Here is a 15,218-nt window from a genome sequence, read left to right as displayed (position 1 = left end):
GTATGAAATGCATTTACGTCACAGATCCCTGTTTTACAGTAGAAAATAATGAAAAATATACATTATGCACATGCTAAAAACAATATGAAAAGGGTATTTTCCTGCGAGGGTTTACTGCTTAGTTTGATGGTTGGTTTTCACATTTTAAATGTCAATCACTGCCGAGCTACACAAACCAAAACATCATTGTGCATCAACGTTTAAAACCATACGTGTTGGGACAATTTTATTGTTCAGGCTCTGTTTAACAGTATAAAAAAATGACATCAAATCTCCACGCGTCAGCTTTTATGTCTAGATTACATCAGTATAAAGCAACCAGGTGGGAGAGACGTATCCCTTTTCAGTCTCTGCCTCCTCGTGTTTGAGAGGTTAACATCAGGCACCCTAGCTTACTGTTGATGTCTCAGCTTTAGATAAACCAGATGAAGTGAACTGACTCAGACACTCAAGCTTTTCAGCTGCTTTAGCAGTAGGATTTTGGCCCTGCTGGCTGATCATGCTGATCATGCAGTCGTAGAATTCACCTGTATCATTTCTGAATTCATCTTGCTGCCTGCAGGCATCAATACGTGTCAGTGTGCCAGTTCCAGTGGTAGCTATGACAAGAAGCACGGCCATGTTTGACACAGTTTATTGAGCCTTTTGCTTGTTATTGTGACCTACATCTGTGTCTTTGAGGTTTAGCTGAAGTTTGTGTTGAATCTTCTGATCAGTCCCTTAAACAAGGACACATATTCGGCCACATCTATGCAGAGCATTCTTCATTTTCTTCACTTTTTCCCCCACATGAAAATGATGGAACATGGTCACACACAACGCTGCCCTTTTGAAATGTTCCACTTTTGCCTCCTGCTGCCTTTCCTCTCCTTCTTTAAGGCGAGATCAATCATTTGGCCTGCAGGAGGTGCTATAACAACAGTGCAACACCAATTATATAACAATAGAACTTCCACAAAATTGAACAGGTTTATTAGTATTTAAATCAGCTCGGTTTATTTAGAACATGCAGATCATTTCCTCATAGGAAATAATATGAACGACCATGTTTCATTACTTAAAACAGTCATAATATTCCATACCATACCACTCATCATTAACATAATCACAATAACTCCTCACAGCACTTGACCTGTAGTGCTGTGAGTGTGACACCATAACCCAGAATTGTGACCTGCTATATTGTTGCTAGAGCAGGATTAATATTGGCTTAACAACACAGGTTTTTTTTTTTAATCATTTATGGGAAAAAGGCAGTGAATCCATTTGTCCAAATCCTGTCCTAATTATTCAGACAGAGAAAATAACACCAACATCCAAAGACTGGGCATTCAAATCTGTCAGCTGTTATTAATTCAGAGCAAGATGGAAGAGAACAGGCCTCTTACACGGAACTGGGTCACCCTTTAGATGTTCAGGAATAGCATTGTTGTAACAGTCATAACTGAAGCAGTCAGCATGCTTTGTTAACATGAACTGTGTCATCTAACTAGTACATATAAATATTAATAGGAATAGTCAGAACTTGATGGTGTTGGGTAAGGATTTATTTGTGAAGATGTAGTAGCGTTGTGCCACATTATGATGTTGGTAAACTCATACTGAATGTAATTAGGTTGTATATACAGAAAACATAGCAAATATATATACTGTACATTATTTTTGACATGCAGTGCACCTCGTACTTCACATTTTCTTCCAGCAGAGGGCAACATCCTCCTTTTGAGTGTCGCCTTGCATAACAACAAACCCACACAGCAGTAGCAGCAGCAGCAGCAGGAAGAATGGGAAAAGGAAATGAATCACAAAAATGATTGTACTTGGAAAATCAAGTAGCATTATAAATCACAAAGTCTGTTTTTCAATTTTCAGCACTGCGCCTTAATTAATATTTTATACTTCTATGTGCAGCACGCTGAAATATTGACCATCCACAGCGGTCTCTTAAAACAGGAGCAGACACATCACTCCCGTTTGACCTGAAGGCAGGAAGTAGAGCTATCAGTCAGAGAATCTGAGAAGCTGTCAGGAAACCAATCAGAAAATAAGTTGATGAATCAATTGGCAAAGTCAAACAGTAGCCCCGCCGCAGTCTGAACAGATCCTTGGCTGACAAGCTGATATAAAGAGCTCAGACTTGTTTGTTGAAGATCAAAAAGGATCCTGAAAGTGAGCCCGAGGGCTGTATGATAATAGCTTCACTCACACCAGGACATTTAATATCCCTCTTCTCTCTGTCTGATTCAGTAATCCAACACAAACACAATGTACTGCGTGTATAAGTAATTTCATTAAGAAAACCAGAGATGATACAAATATCTCTTCATCAGCGACTGTTTATACATTTGCTATATTAAAGTAACCAACATGTATAATATAAATATGTACAGGATTTTGGTGTTTTTTAACTGACTGTGATTTATATATATTATTTTAAATATATATAGAAATCCAGCTACTTAATCTGATGCCCCAGGATATAGACTCCCACCCCCTCAGGCCTAACCTGTCATGTCTTAACCCTTAATCCTGCACACTGAATAAAACACCGAACATTACCTTCTTTACTTCTGTGCCAGAATTTCAATTCCATACATGCTAATAATTGTCATTTATGGATTTATTTTAGCTAAATCCATGTTTTGGAATACATCACTTGCTCCATGGTATGCTGAAAAATAATGAACAGACCCTTTGTGACTAAAATCGGGTTAAGTTGGCTCCTAGCAGACTCTCTGCATACACTTCATATCACAACAATGTTTAGGAAAGAATATCTCAATATACATCCATGTGTGCTGCCCTCTTGAGCCTGCTGGTGCACCTTACCGGGTTTCTCCTCAGGCCTTCAGGCTCCAAGCCTCTGGAGAGACACTGTAAAGTTATTGTGATGACAGGATATGTAGCATATAAACATAGCTTCAAGGCAGCTACATGTCACTGATTCAGGCTGACAAAGCATCACGCAATACCCGATCTTGAAATTGACTTGTGTTTCTTTATGAGTGTAGTCTATCATAAAATAGCTTTAAATAGAAATGAGTTGGCGTATAGCTAGTATGAAAGCTAGAACCGTACTTTCTTCAAGCATGCGGAACCCCTTGTAACCATTACATGGAAGGAAAATGCTCCGTTAATCAACAAATCAATCAAACCCAGTCTCTTTCATTCAGCTGTTATTTTCAACACTGTTAACTTATAGCTTCCCAACAGGATATTTATCTGTCATAAAACATGAAGCCATAAAACCTGATGGGTCATCTGAAAGCATTTTTCTCCACAATAAAGCATGAGGTGAAATATGAGGTCCTGGTCTCCAAATAAACAAGATAAGACTTATTTTGTGGTCAGGGGAAATTACAGTGCCAGGCTGAGATTTTATTAGCTGATTTCTCATGTTTAATATAAAATACAGATGCAATGGTGTATCACAGAGGTGAAGGTGTGATACAGAAAATATGATAGCAACTGCAGGCATCACAGCACGGCACAGGTTGTGTAGCCGGAGAACACAGGTCAGTGTGTTTTGTAGGAAACAATCATGGCAACAAGTTCATTTCATTTTAAGCACACACTGATTGTGTCCTTTTCCTTTTCCTTTTTTTCTCTCTCCTTACCTTGGAGTTCAGTATAAGCATTGATTTTATGACAGTGTAAAGAATGAAGCAGTTAAACTCTGTCGTGACCTGTAGGCTATCCTGACAAGATCATTGTTTTTGAAGATTTCGGCCATTTTCTCCCTCTGTTTGTTGTCCGTCTCGTATAAATGTGGACACACTCACCACTTCCAGCCACACTGTCCCTTCAGGGATAAACTACATTTTCACTGCATTCAAATTTACTCTTTAACCTAGCATGTGTGTAGTCATTCTTTAAAATGTGGATTCAGATATACTAACACGATGATGCTTAGCAGTCATAATGTTTATCATGAGCACCATGCAGTAACACTAAAAACTATATACAAGCATCTGTTGGAAATTCTGTTAGATTTGCAAGTACCTGGTTTAAAAACAGAATTATGACATTGATACAAAATGAGAAGTAAGGGTTTACATTAGGATACATCATCTGGGTTAGAGAATGTCATGTCAATCCATTCAGTACAAACCATGTTTATATGTTTCAAGTAAAAACGTCCACCAGCCGCTGGGACAAGAGGTAAAACCAGAAAACCAGAAGAGCCAACGGGTTCATCCTCTGGATTTTATTATTTATATACAGATGTCTGCAGAAAACGTTAAGCCAATCTATTCAGCAAAAAATGTACAGTGAAACTGTTCTGGCAGCGGATGGCATTGGAGGTAACATTGAAAGATGACCAAATATATCCTCTGGGGCACATAAAGTTTAAATGCAGTCCATCTACTATGATAGAAGTGGCCACTCTATTGAACATCACAGTTTAGTGCATGCAGATATGTGCACTGGATATCAGTATGATGGAATATATAGAAAATGTAGGGTTGCTGGTACGTGATTTTATAAACAAAATTTTGACATGCAGATGTTGAGACAGATGTTGAACACTTCCTTGAACTTGTTGCACTAGAGGGTTAATCGAGAGATTGGAATGGGGTTTTATTCTGTGGGGAACATTATCACAATGCAGCTAGCATTTTTGTGGTTTCCAATATCAGTCAGTCTATTGAACTAAAAGTCTGCTGCAAAGTTTAGCTTATTTTTTCATGTCACATTATGTTTACCATGTTCATCATCTTTGTCTACATGCTAAATGTGCTAATTAGCACTAAATGGGTCAGTTGAGTCAGTTGATAAAGCCATAAGTTTTTACATAAAAGGGAAAGTCATTAGCATATAAGAGTTTTGGAAATTATGAATGTCAGTAGGGGTCATTAATATCTGCTTTGGAGAAATCCTTCCACTAGTTGTAGAGGTATCTGTGTTGGGCTGACCAACAGATAGTCTTGGCCATCCATTGACCCATGGCTAAGTCTCAATAGTAAACAGTTGAATGAATAATTCATTGGATGACAGGCAGTGCAGTGTATTCAGTGCTCGCATGCTGTTGCATTGTAGCAGTAGCACAGTGTATTGCTGTTCTTCCCATCTTAAATCTCCTTCTAAATACCACATCAAACTTTCATTAAGTGCTTTTGACACAACATCACAACGTAACTCTTTGAGATGTAACTAAATCCCCTCTGACTGCCAGATGCAGCTTTATTATTATTATTTTTTTTCCTGTATGACTTCACACTGAGTGGAACATCAGAGCGCAAACTCAACAGAGTTAAATTTGGCATGCTTCGTCCTAAATGGCCCTTAGCCCCCGCAGCACAAAGTTCACATCCCAAGCTGGTCTAAGCCAGACTGGCTGACACTGAACTGCCCTTTCTCATTCTACCGGGGATTTTCAGAAATGTTTACTTGAAAAGTTCATGACCCTTGCAGATCAACCGCAGAGTCATCGTTTGTGAAGAAACGTACAGGAAATTAGTGGTAAATACGTTTCCTGAAGATGACTTTTTTTTACACCAGAGGGTTAGAAAATAGTGAGATGTTTTTTTTTTTTTTTTGCTTTATCTCACTCTAAACTGACATGAAGGGTCTGCAAACACAACACTTGATCAAAATGTCCACATGTGTGAGCGAGAACTTCTCACTGGCATTAGACGGCGTTGGCAGACAGAAGACTGACATTGCTAGTCGTCCCTAGCCAGTTTGTAAAACATTTACCCTTGTGCTTATCTGACATGGCAAATATCATCCATGTTCTGTCAGCCAAGATCTCTCAAGCTGACAGTCTGCTCTGCGGACTGCAGGGACTCCCACTCATCATGAATATTACATCGGCCCTGTTTACATGCTTGCACATGGACATGAGTAAGGAAGCTTTAAAAATATAGCTATCATTGATCTAAAACCTTAAAGTAACTTATGCTTCCACTTCTTGTTACCACCCCGCAGCTTCTCTGCACATCATATCCTATTAGTCATTTATGGAAATCCATGTCATGCATGTGGACTAGCGGGCCATGAGAACTGGAGAGGGTCAAGAGACTATCGGGCATGAGGGAAAAGAAAGGACTTAAGCCATGCTGCCACTTGTCATATTTACATGAAACATTAGAAGAATGAAGTGACTGTAGGGGGAGTTGGTGTAGGAGTAGGAAAGAGAAGGGGGTGGTGGGTGGGGGAGGTAGGAGGGGAAGGGGGGTGTCACAGCTGCAGGCCAACAGTTGATCCTGTCTCGGGAAACAGGATCAGCCAGGTCAGGGCAAGGGAGGCGGGCCAAAAGGTTGCGACCCCCGGGGGTTAAGGAAAAGACTTCACAAAGAGGTAGGTCTTCAAAAGCAAAGGCCCCACTGGGGGGAAACTGGTATAAGGTTGGAAAAATAAACCGATCTGACCTCTTTTCTCCGTGCAGGAGTTTCCCCAGGTGTTTGCTTTAACCTCCTTATTGTTGTCTGACTCCAGGCACTGCTCTGGTGTGTTTCGCGCTGAGCCAGCCGCTGCAGCAGTATTACCTAAAGGCAGAAGGATCCTTACAGGTAACTTTAGGGAGAAACGTTTTATTCATACATCCTGCCTTTATTGCACTGCAAATGAGGTCATGAGAGCCATAAATGCTAATTAAACTGTGCGTGTGTGTGTTTGCATAACATTTGAGGTCAAATCATGTGCTTGGAGTTCAAACACTTGTACGAGAAGAGGGTGATCCAACATCTGTGAGCATATTTATCACACCAATCACCATGACAACTAGTGACAAGTGGTTACTCTGTATGGCCACCATGTGAATAAACAAAGCACCTAACGAGAAAGTATCTCATTAACACTAAAATGGGCAGAGTAGCCGGGGGTTTTTGAACAGTTCACGCGTTCCCATGTAGATAAACCCTTGGCCGAGCACGTTAAGTGCCGTCATTAAGTTGTTTGTCAGAGAATAAGCATCTGTAATGCCAGGAAATGGTTTTTGGAGGCCTCATGACTATGTAATGTCTGCAGTGGGACATCCCAAGTCCTTGGCCTGCAAGTTGAGTCATTGGTGGCCTGGCGTGCAGTGCTCACATCCTTTTGGCCTCACGCTGAGGTCAGGAAATCAAAGAGAGAAGCCACAGACAAACAGTCGATTGTCAAGTTTTACACCTTGACCTCAGCTTAAACTTGCGCCTCCGTCCTTTATGTTCGCCGCCGCTTCAGCAATCGGAGGAAATCAAGAGGTTACTGGCAGTTCAGCCTTGATAAGGATCTTGAAATGGAGAAGTTCGCAGAGGGGAAAGGTTACCGGGAGTTTAAAGAGAGTGCAGTCAGTCATGGGGAGGATTAAATAAAAGGGAAGTCAGGGCTGAGGAACTATGCTGCAATTTCAAAAGTGCACTGCAGACAAAAAGCCGTCTGTTCGCTCACCGGACTTCATATTCAAAGCCAGTGCAAGAGAAGTTTAGCTTGAACTCATCCTCACCTTTAGGAAGTCTCACACCACAGGCTGTTTTTTTTTTCTTAAGAAAAATGATCACAAGTGGATGACTCTACAGACCGAACAGAAGGCTTTGTATTTTCTGTACAACAGCATCTACTATGAGTTATGAATAAAAAGGATATATGTTCACTTAGTGTAAGGCACATCCTTGGGCATTGAGTGTACATCTGGTGACCTTCATGCGTCCTCCCTCCTTTCAGTGTCTTTCCTGCCTTTGTTAAGACTCAGCACTGTGGTGAACTGCAGCCAACTCAGAAGCAGAAGTTTTGGGGCAAATGCAGGACATCCTCTCACTCTCCTTTAATAGACCCGATCTTTGATTACAGAAAGTGCTGTTTGGCTTTGATGTCCTTTTTTTTTATACTATTCTTTAATGTGAGGCCCAAGTCTGATACGGAGGTGCAATGATACCTCAATTTAACTAATGGTGGCTTCGGTTTATGGAAATGTTCTGTAAAGTGACCACTCAGAGGAATTAGGATGCTCGTCACGACGTCCTATAACTATCTAATATATACATTTGTGATTAAAAACCTGGGCTTCTGAAACTGGAAAAACAGGAACGCTTTCAATACTAGGTCATGCATTTTAGTACTTTATTTCTGAGATATCAGTGCAAATGAACACCAAAAAATGAGAACATAAAAAAAATGAAATAATGTTTCAGGTCTTCACATGAAAAAATGAAACATCTTTTTTTTTCTTTTCTTTTTTTTTTCTTTAAATATTTGCTGCTACAAATGTATTTCTTAGATGCACAATGCAGATCTATGATTGTACGTCAATCCCCCACTAGAGCCCCGAGCTCCTTTAAAAAGAGCTTTTGTTAACCAGTAACAGAAAAAAGAAAAAAAATCACAAAAATATTCAATGCACGTTTATTTTTCACACATTTTTTTTTTTTAATATATCAACTTGCTCAACCGTCTGTGGTTATTTAGGGACTGTTCATATACTAAACCAACCTCTCTCTGTCTCTGTCTCTCTCTCTTCTCTTTCTTTCTCTCTGTGATAAAAAAAGACCTATTTTAAGACTTGACATTTTCCCCCATCACCAGTAGGGATACACAGGTAGTTCCCATGCGTCTGCATGCAACAGGCAGCAGTGAGGAGAGTCAGACATTATTACACAACACAGCGCAGGATAGATTATCATTTACCACATAGAGACACATGCAAAGAACAAACCAACCAAATAAAAACAAAACAACCAAAAAAATAAAATAAAATAAACAAAATAAAACAAAAAAGATGGGCATAGCATCCTTTGCCTTTGTATGTACACTTGTACGCATATAATTCATATTTACATATCAGGGCATTAAAAACTAGGGTAATATCTTTTTCTTAAACATTACAAAATAGTCATCTTTCATACTGAAAGTACTATTTACACAAATATATTTAACCATTGTGAAAATGTATTAATAATTGAGACGTACTTTAGGTATATGTATTAAAAAGATCACAAGACTTAATGGATAAAGCAGTGTGTGAAATCAAGTGAAAAGTATACAGTACAATCCAAAATAAGGAGCTAGATATCCCACAAGACACCAAAATGCCTTGGTGGTTATTGGGGAAGGGGAAGGGGGGGGCAGGTACACATATCCAGCTGCTTTGAAAACAAAGATGTACCTGTGGTCTTCTCTTTATTATCATGCAATTCTTTTGACTTTTTTTTTTAATGAGTTTAAGAGACCGCCACAAAAAAATAATAATAAAAGATGTCCATAAACCACAACAGTTAAGAAATAATGAAAAGAAAATCTCACAAACTGTCAAATTCTCAACAGATAACAATACTGACATATTTTATTACATGCCGTTCAAATCATTCTGAAAAGGACACCAAGGACTCAAGCTTCGATAGTGCAAACTTTGGGTATCTCTTTTATAAGGAGATGAAAAAAAAAGAAGAAAAAAAAAGCTATGTGCTTCACACTCAAGTGTTTGTGTGCATGAAGAGAAGTTGTGTGGCTTTTTTTTTTTTTTTTTTTTTTTTTTTTTTTACCGGGGATGGCAAGATAAGTTTCTGAAGCCTTTTAACTGTTGCTCTAGAAACCTGTTTACACACACAGTTGCTCAACTGTAAAGCAGCACACATGCTCTGTTGACCCATCTGCTCCAAAACTGCACAATCTGCAAACCCTGAATTTGCACCGTCGAATATTGGCCTTAAATGTTCTGTTCAAATAAAAGCAAAACACAGTGAGTTGTGACTAGTCAAGCCTCCTCTGTAATTATACCACACCATGACTTATTGTGGAAGATAAAGCATTCATCATGGTAGGATCCTCACTGAAGCTATCACTGTGTGAATGTTGTTTTCAAGGTCCTCCTCTGAATAAATTCATCATGTACATTTGTTGTAATAGACCGCTAGAATGACTTTATTTTGAATCTTATCTAAAATTGATGGGACTCTGTCTATCTGAAAATGTCCTGATGTTGAAAATAAATAAATGCCCACTGAACTGAGCGCTAACATTTTTGGAGTCATCAATAATGAATGTTGCTTGAAATGTTCTTTCTAAATGTTTTATGGCAGGCAACAAAGAGGACATGGAATAGTGATATGTGTACAGTTCAGATACAAATAGTAAATGTAAAACAAATCGTAAAGGAGGACTCCATGATTAAAGAAAATGAAATATGTAGTGCATGATAATCTGATGGGAAAGGTTGTGACATTTGCGCTGTTTTAGTTGTGTCAATTTTGTTAAGATAGACCTGTTTTGTATACCATTCCATGACCTCACGATTTATAATTAAGAAAGCAATGCATTGGAACTTGCACTATCCAACAACCAAAAAAAAAAAACATTTTGCATTCTTTGTTATTTGTCTCATCAAACCAATTTGGCAAGTCATTATAAAAACAAAAAAGAAAAGAGTCAATGAATTTGATTCCACTTTGTATTTTTCTGTAGTTGATACAACTTCTACTCAGATGATTGGCTCAGCCCGTGGCTCTCATGGCTGTGCTTGTCATTGTGGGTTGGTGATTGTGGGGTGGAGCTCAGACTGCGTTCATAGGCATGCATGTCACTGATTGGCTCTTCTTTAACTCTGATCAGAGATTGGGTCCCCTCAGGCTGATCCCTCACCTCCTTCCTAAGCTGGATGCTCCCCTTCTGTAACATGTAGTACAGAATGGGGTTGGAACGTGAAAGCCGAGGGGAGTCTGGGTTTGAGTCACAACCCTCCCTCTCCTCTTCATTCTCCTGACTACTCCACCGCACAGGGCTCTCAGGCTCCTGTTTGACCAGAGTAGGGGGGTCCCGTTTTTGAGTGACAGGCCATGGAGATGGGTGGCGGCTCCAGGGGGTGCGGACGGGGCTTTCGCCCGCTGGAGGGGTGGGCAGTGGTCTAAGATTACTTGGAAGCCCTGAGTTGAGGGAACCATGGGGGTGCCAGCCAGGCAGATGTAGGAAGCTGTGATTATGATGAGCGGGCTGACTGAGAATGCTGCCATTGGCCTTGCCGTTAGCCTGCAGGACGGAAGGACTGGGCGCCCCCCGGGGCTGCTGGGACAGCTCCTTCAGGCAGTTGTCAGAGAGCAGCAGCTGTTTGAGCACATTGAAGCCCCGACTCTCTCTGGTGAGGGTTTCACTCGGTGGGCTCCGTGGTGGACCCTCCTCTTCCTTCATACTCCTCTGCTGGTCATGCTCTACTTGAACAGCAGTAGAAGGATTGATGTTTGTATCTATGCTGTCCAAAGCTCTTGGAGAGCTGATATTATTCAAACTATCAGTCCTATCAGGGCAGAGGCGTCTCCTCTTAGGACTGGGGCTCGGATACTCCCTCTGTTCCTCTTTAACCTGCCAAGGCTGTGACTCAGTCTGCATAGCAGCACTGGTATAGTAGGTAGCAGTCTGTTGTTTAAGCAGCTGGCTGAGAAGGCCATATTTTGCTATGACCTCTGCAGGCCGTGGTTCTGTTTTGAAGTCCTGTTGAGAATCTGAAAGTGGGCTATACTTCTCATTGCCACTCAGTCTCTTTCTGCCACTCAGGTCCTCTGACATGCCAGAGGACGGTCCTACCTCCTCTGTGAGCTCTGATTTGACCTTTATATCCAAAGGGGGCCCATTGGAGCTGTCACAGATGATGGAGGCACCAGGGCTTTTCTCATAGCATCCCCCTGCTGCCTCCACACTCCTCCTGCCACTTCCACTGGGCCTATCTTTGCGACTGACAGCAGCAGTTGCTGAGCCTGTTCCTAGAAGGAGCTGCAACACAGTCCGCCTCTCTAGGAGGTTCTCAATCTGTGATGAAGGAGGAGAAGCTTCCTTCCGGCTGAAAGGTGTGCCACTGCCTGAGGCTCCGTCAGAGAGTGGAGTGGTAGTGGTCCTGTGGATTGGAGCATTGAGCCTTTCCAAAAGGGCAAGGGGCCTGTTGGAATCAAGCTCCTGGCCCTGCCCTTTGCCAGAGGGGGTGGGTGGAGACGAAGCTGTGCCACACTGAGCCAGATTTTGTAACAGTTTACTGGCACTAAAGGCAGGCTCTGAAGCCTTCTCAGCAGGGAAGGTTTTTGACTTACACAAATCCAGGGGGCTGGATTGGACACTGGGGGAGGGGTAGGAATATGGGGATAGTGCACCGCTTGTGTCACGACTAACTGAGTACACAGGCTGGTCTGGGGCTACAGGCCTATCTATGGGGCTTTTTGTCCTGGTCTCTTCCCATGGCACCAGTCCTTTTTGCTGGCTTTGAGACATGGTAGCCATAGTTATATCAAGTGGCAAATCTTGGTTAGCTACACCTTTGTTAGCTACACCCATTTCATTATTTCTGCGCTCAAGGAGAAGCTGCATCAGTGTGAGTTTAGGGTGGGCTTTTGCATCAGGACTCATTTCAGGCTGCTTGTTCTTGGACACCTTTGATACTGATGGCTCCGGTTTCCACTTGTTTATTAAAGATTCTGTTAGTTTGTCCAGGGAGGAGGTAGAGATAGAAGAAGTGGAGGAGGAAGAAATAGCAGTGGAAACAGAAGAGGCAACAGTAGAAGATGGTGAAGAAGTTACGATGGAGGGATGAGGAGAGAAAGCAGCTGGTGTGGAGGAAAACACTACACTGGAAGAAGACAGGGTTGAAGTGGAAGAGGACAACGAGGAGGAGGAAGAGGGGGTTGTAGTTTTTAGGGCTGTGTCTTGTACACTGACACGGCTTCTCATAGAGAGGTCAATGGGAGAGCAACTTGAGTAGGAACTCTCTGCATCACTGCTGTCCTTGTTCAGGCTCCTCTCCTGGGTGGAGCATTCACTGTCTGATGTGACTGAAGAGGAGCCGCTTGGTGGTAGGATACCACAGCTGTCCTCCAGGTGTCCATTCTTGGTAAGCTGCTTCTGGTTGTTGTGGTTATTCAGTAGCAGCAACAGCAAGCTGCTGCATGTCTGGGGGGGACGAGTCGGACGTGAGTCAAAGCTCCGCTTCTCCCTCGGTGGCTGGCTCTGAGTGTGGCTCGGAGCCCGCGGGGGAGTCGGTGGGGAGCTTTGGCTGTTGCCACGCAGCAAAGAAGGGCTCTGTGGACTGGACAGGGCCGTTCGAGGGAGTGTTGTTGTTATCGTGGTTGTTGTCATTCCATTTTGGGTTGTTAAGGAGCTTAATGTGTCGGGAGTTCCAGGCAGACTTCCCCCCACACTAGGTGGCGTTTTGTCCTGGCTGTACTGCTGGTTTGCCATGGCAGCTAGTCTCTCGCTGGCAGATCTTCCTGAGAGCTGGGCTTTGAGTGCATGCTCTCTAGAGTACTGCTGCAGATGGGCTTCGCTGGACAGCAGCAAGGCCAGTTGACTACAAGCCACACTGGGCTTGGGTGAAGGTGCTGGACTAGAACGGATTTTTACCATGTTGGCCACTGCCTTCAGGCGCTCTGCACAGGACACTGATTCAGCAGTTGTAGGAGCAGCCGGAGGTGTGGCGCTGTGTGCTGACCTGGGTGATTCAGGGGGTCTGTCCTGACTGTGTCCCCGTCGACTGTAAGGTGTGTTGCTGTGATTTTGAAGTTTGTTCTTCCTCATCAGGCCCTTCAAGCGGCTTGAGGCTGTCCCATACACAGGCAGTGGCTCTTTGTCTGCAGGTGGTGCCTTGGTTGGAGAGGAGCACTCACTAGGGGGCTTACTAGAGTGCTGAGACATTGCCACACTCTGAAGCCGAGAGCTGAATGACTGTAGCAGGGAAGCCAACAGTGTGCTCTCTCCAGCATGAGGAGATCCCTCTAGTGCTCCATTTTGCAGGCCTCCCACTTGGCCATTCAGCTCCATAGGGGGTGAACTCATCCGCTGGTTCCCTGGATCATTCCAGGCTCCAGAGCGCAGTAAGCGGGCCTTCTTCAGGTGCTGCGAAGACCCTAATGTGGGTCCGTTAGTTCCAGTTTTGGGAGCTGTTGGGCCATGGTTGGGTAGTTGGAAGGGCCCGCCCACTTTGTCACTTTGCTCCTGATTGCTGTGGGCTGCTTCGGATCTCCCGCTTGCCGTGGCCCCAGGCCCGGCCACCACTGGATGCATCAGTAAACCTTCCAGATAAGTTAGAACAGCTGAATCCTTGTGTGTCTCAGGGCCAGGCTCCTCCCCATGAGTCATGTTCAATACTAGGATCCCCTCGTATGGCTCAGCACTGCTACTGGGAAACAAATGTCCACTAGGTCATCTGGTTGACAGTGGCATGTACTTCCTAAATAACAAAAAGGGGGCAGGCAATTGTACCAAGTGAGTCTACAGGGGGGCTGAAGGATACACTAGCTGAAAGTGATCCCTCTCTGTAGTGGGCACAGTCAGCACTGTGGTGAAACAGCAACCATGGTTGGAGGCAATCTGGGGCAGGTGGGCCTCCCAGGCATTGTTGTATGCCTTTTAAACACCGTAGGATCCCAGAAGGCCCAGCTCCAGGCTTATGTGAGCAGCAAGCGAGGAGTCAGCGGGATTTCACCACAAAGATGTTGACACATTCCGTGGCTGTGGATGTTTGGGATGTCTGTCCTAAGGCCTGGCTGTGGTTCTGTCAGTGGCGCCTTTCAGCTTTGCAGATCTCACATGGGGGACCTATGGGAGTGAGCGAGAGAGAGAGAGAGAGAGAGAGAAAAGAGGGAGGGAGAGACGAATGGGTAGAGAGAAGAGGAGGGAAAAAAAAGGAGAAACTGTGTGAGAAGCAGGGATTTGCACTGCACTATATCACATTCATTTCACCACCTTGTCTGCCATCTCTGTTACTTAGCAACATTTCAGATTGACTGCACACAGCTCCTTCTCCTCTCTGCACTCTCCCCTCACAGCCACCCAGCAGACGACAAATGTAGATTAGGCCTGATTGGATCCAAATTGAAAATTCAAGCCCACTACCTTGAAAACATTCAGGTCTCGAGCAGTAAGCCCCTCACTGCGATGTCTTTCAAAAGTGAAGGGCCTTGTGAGAGCTGTGAATAATTCCTTATGCAGCTTGTCATTTCAGTGGATTATCCCACCCCCCCACCACTACCTCCTGCTCCTTATGCACTTGAGCAGCATCTCACACGACGCAACCTTCGGTCTGCATAAAGCAAGAGCCACCCACCCCCTCACCCACATGCACACATTTAAGCATTCAAGCCAAGACACAAAATGAATGTGTGCGTGAAGACTTGCACAGATGCATGGATTACCTTTATATAAATCCACAACCAAGCTTCACTGAACTCTTTTAAATTAAAAGATGAGAGCAAAGCAACTTGATGTCATGTGACTGGTGTTTGCAGGTACAGTACACAGACAGAGGAGAATCAGAGCATGGATGTAAC

The 15,218-nt window shown here is 43.2% G+C and overlaps 1 protein-coding gene across 2 annotated transcripts in view; it reads right to left on the bottom strand.

Annotated features, from left to right (window-relative positions):
• Positions 1–8,324: 8,324 nt before the first annotated feature.
• Positions 8,325–15,218, bottom strand: part of nrip1b (nuclear receptor interacting protein 1b) — a 32,568-nt gene continuing 25,674 nt past the window's right edge. For both annotated transcript variants that reach the window (XM_028421071.1, XM_028421070.1), the window contains one exon: positions 8,325–14,487. In XM_028421071.1, coding sequence (XP_028276872.1) covers positions 10,393–14,028 — 3,636 coding nt within the window. In that variant the 5' untranslated portion in view covers positions 14,029–14,487 and the 3' untranslated portion in view covers positions 8,325–10,392. The remainder of the gene's footprint in view (positions 14,488–15,218) is intronic.

This window comes from Parambassis ranga, chromosome 14 (genome assembly GCF_900634625.1).
Source record: "Parambassis ranga chromosome 14, fParRan2.1, whole genome shotgun sequence".
NCBI classification, from domain to species: Eukaryota; Metazoa; Chordata; class Actinopteri; family Ambassidae; genus Parambassis; species Parambassis ranga.
Note: the sequence above shows the minus strand (reverse complement) of the source record. Positions and strands in the feature narration are given on the sequence as shown.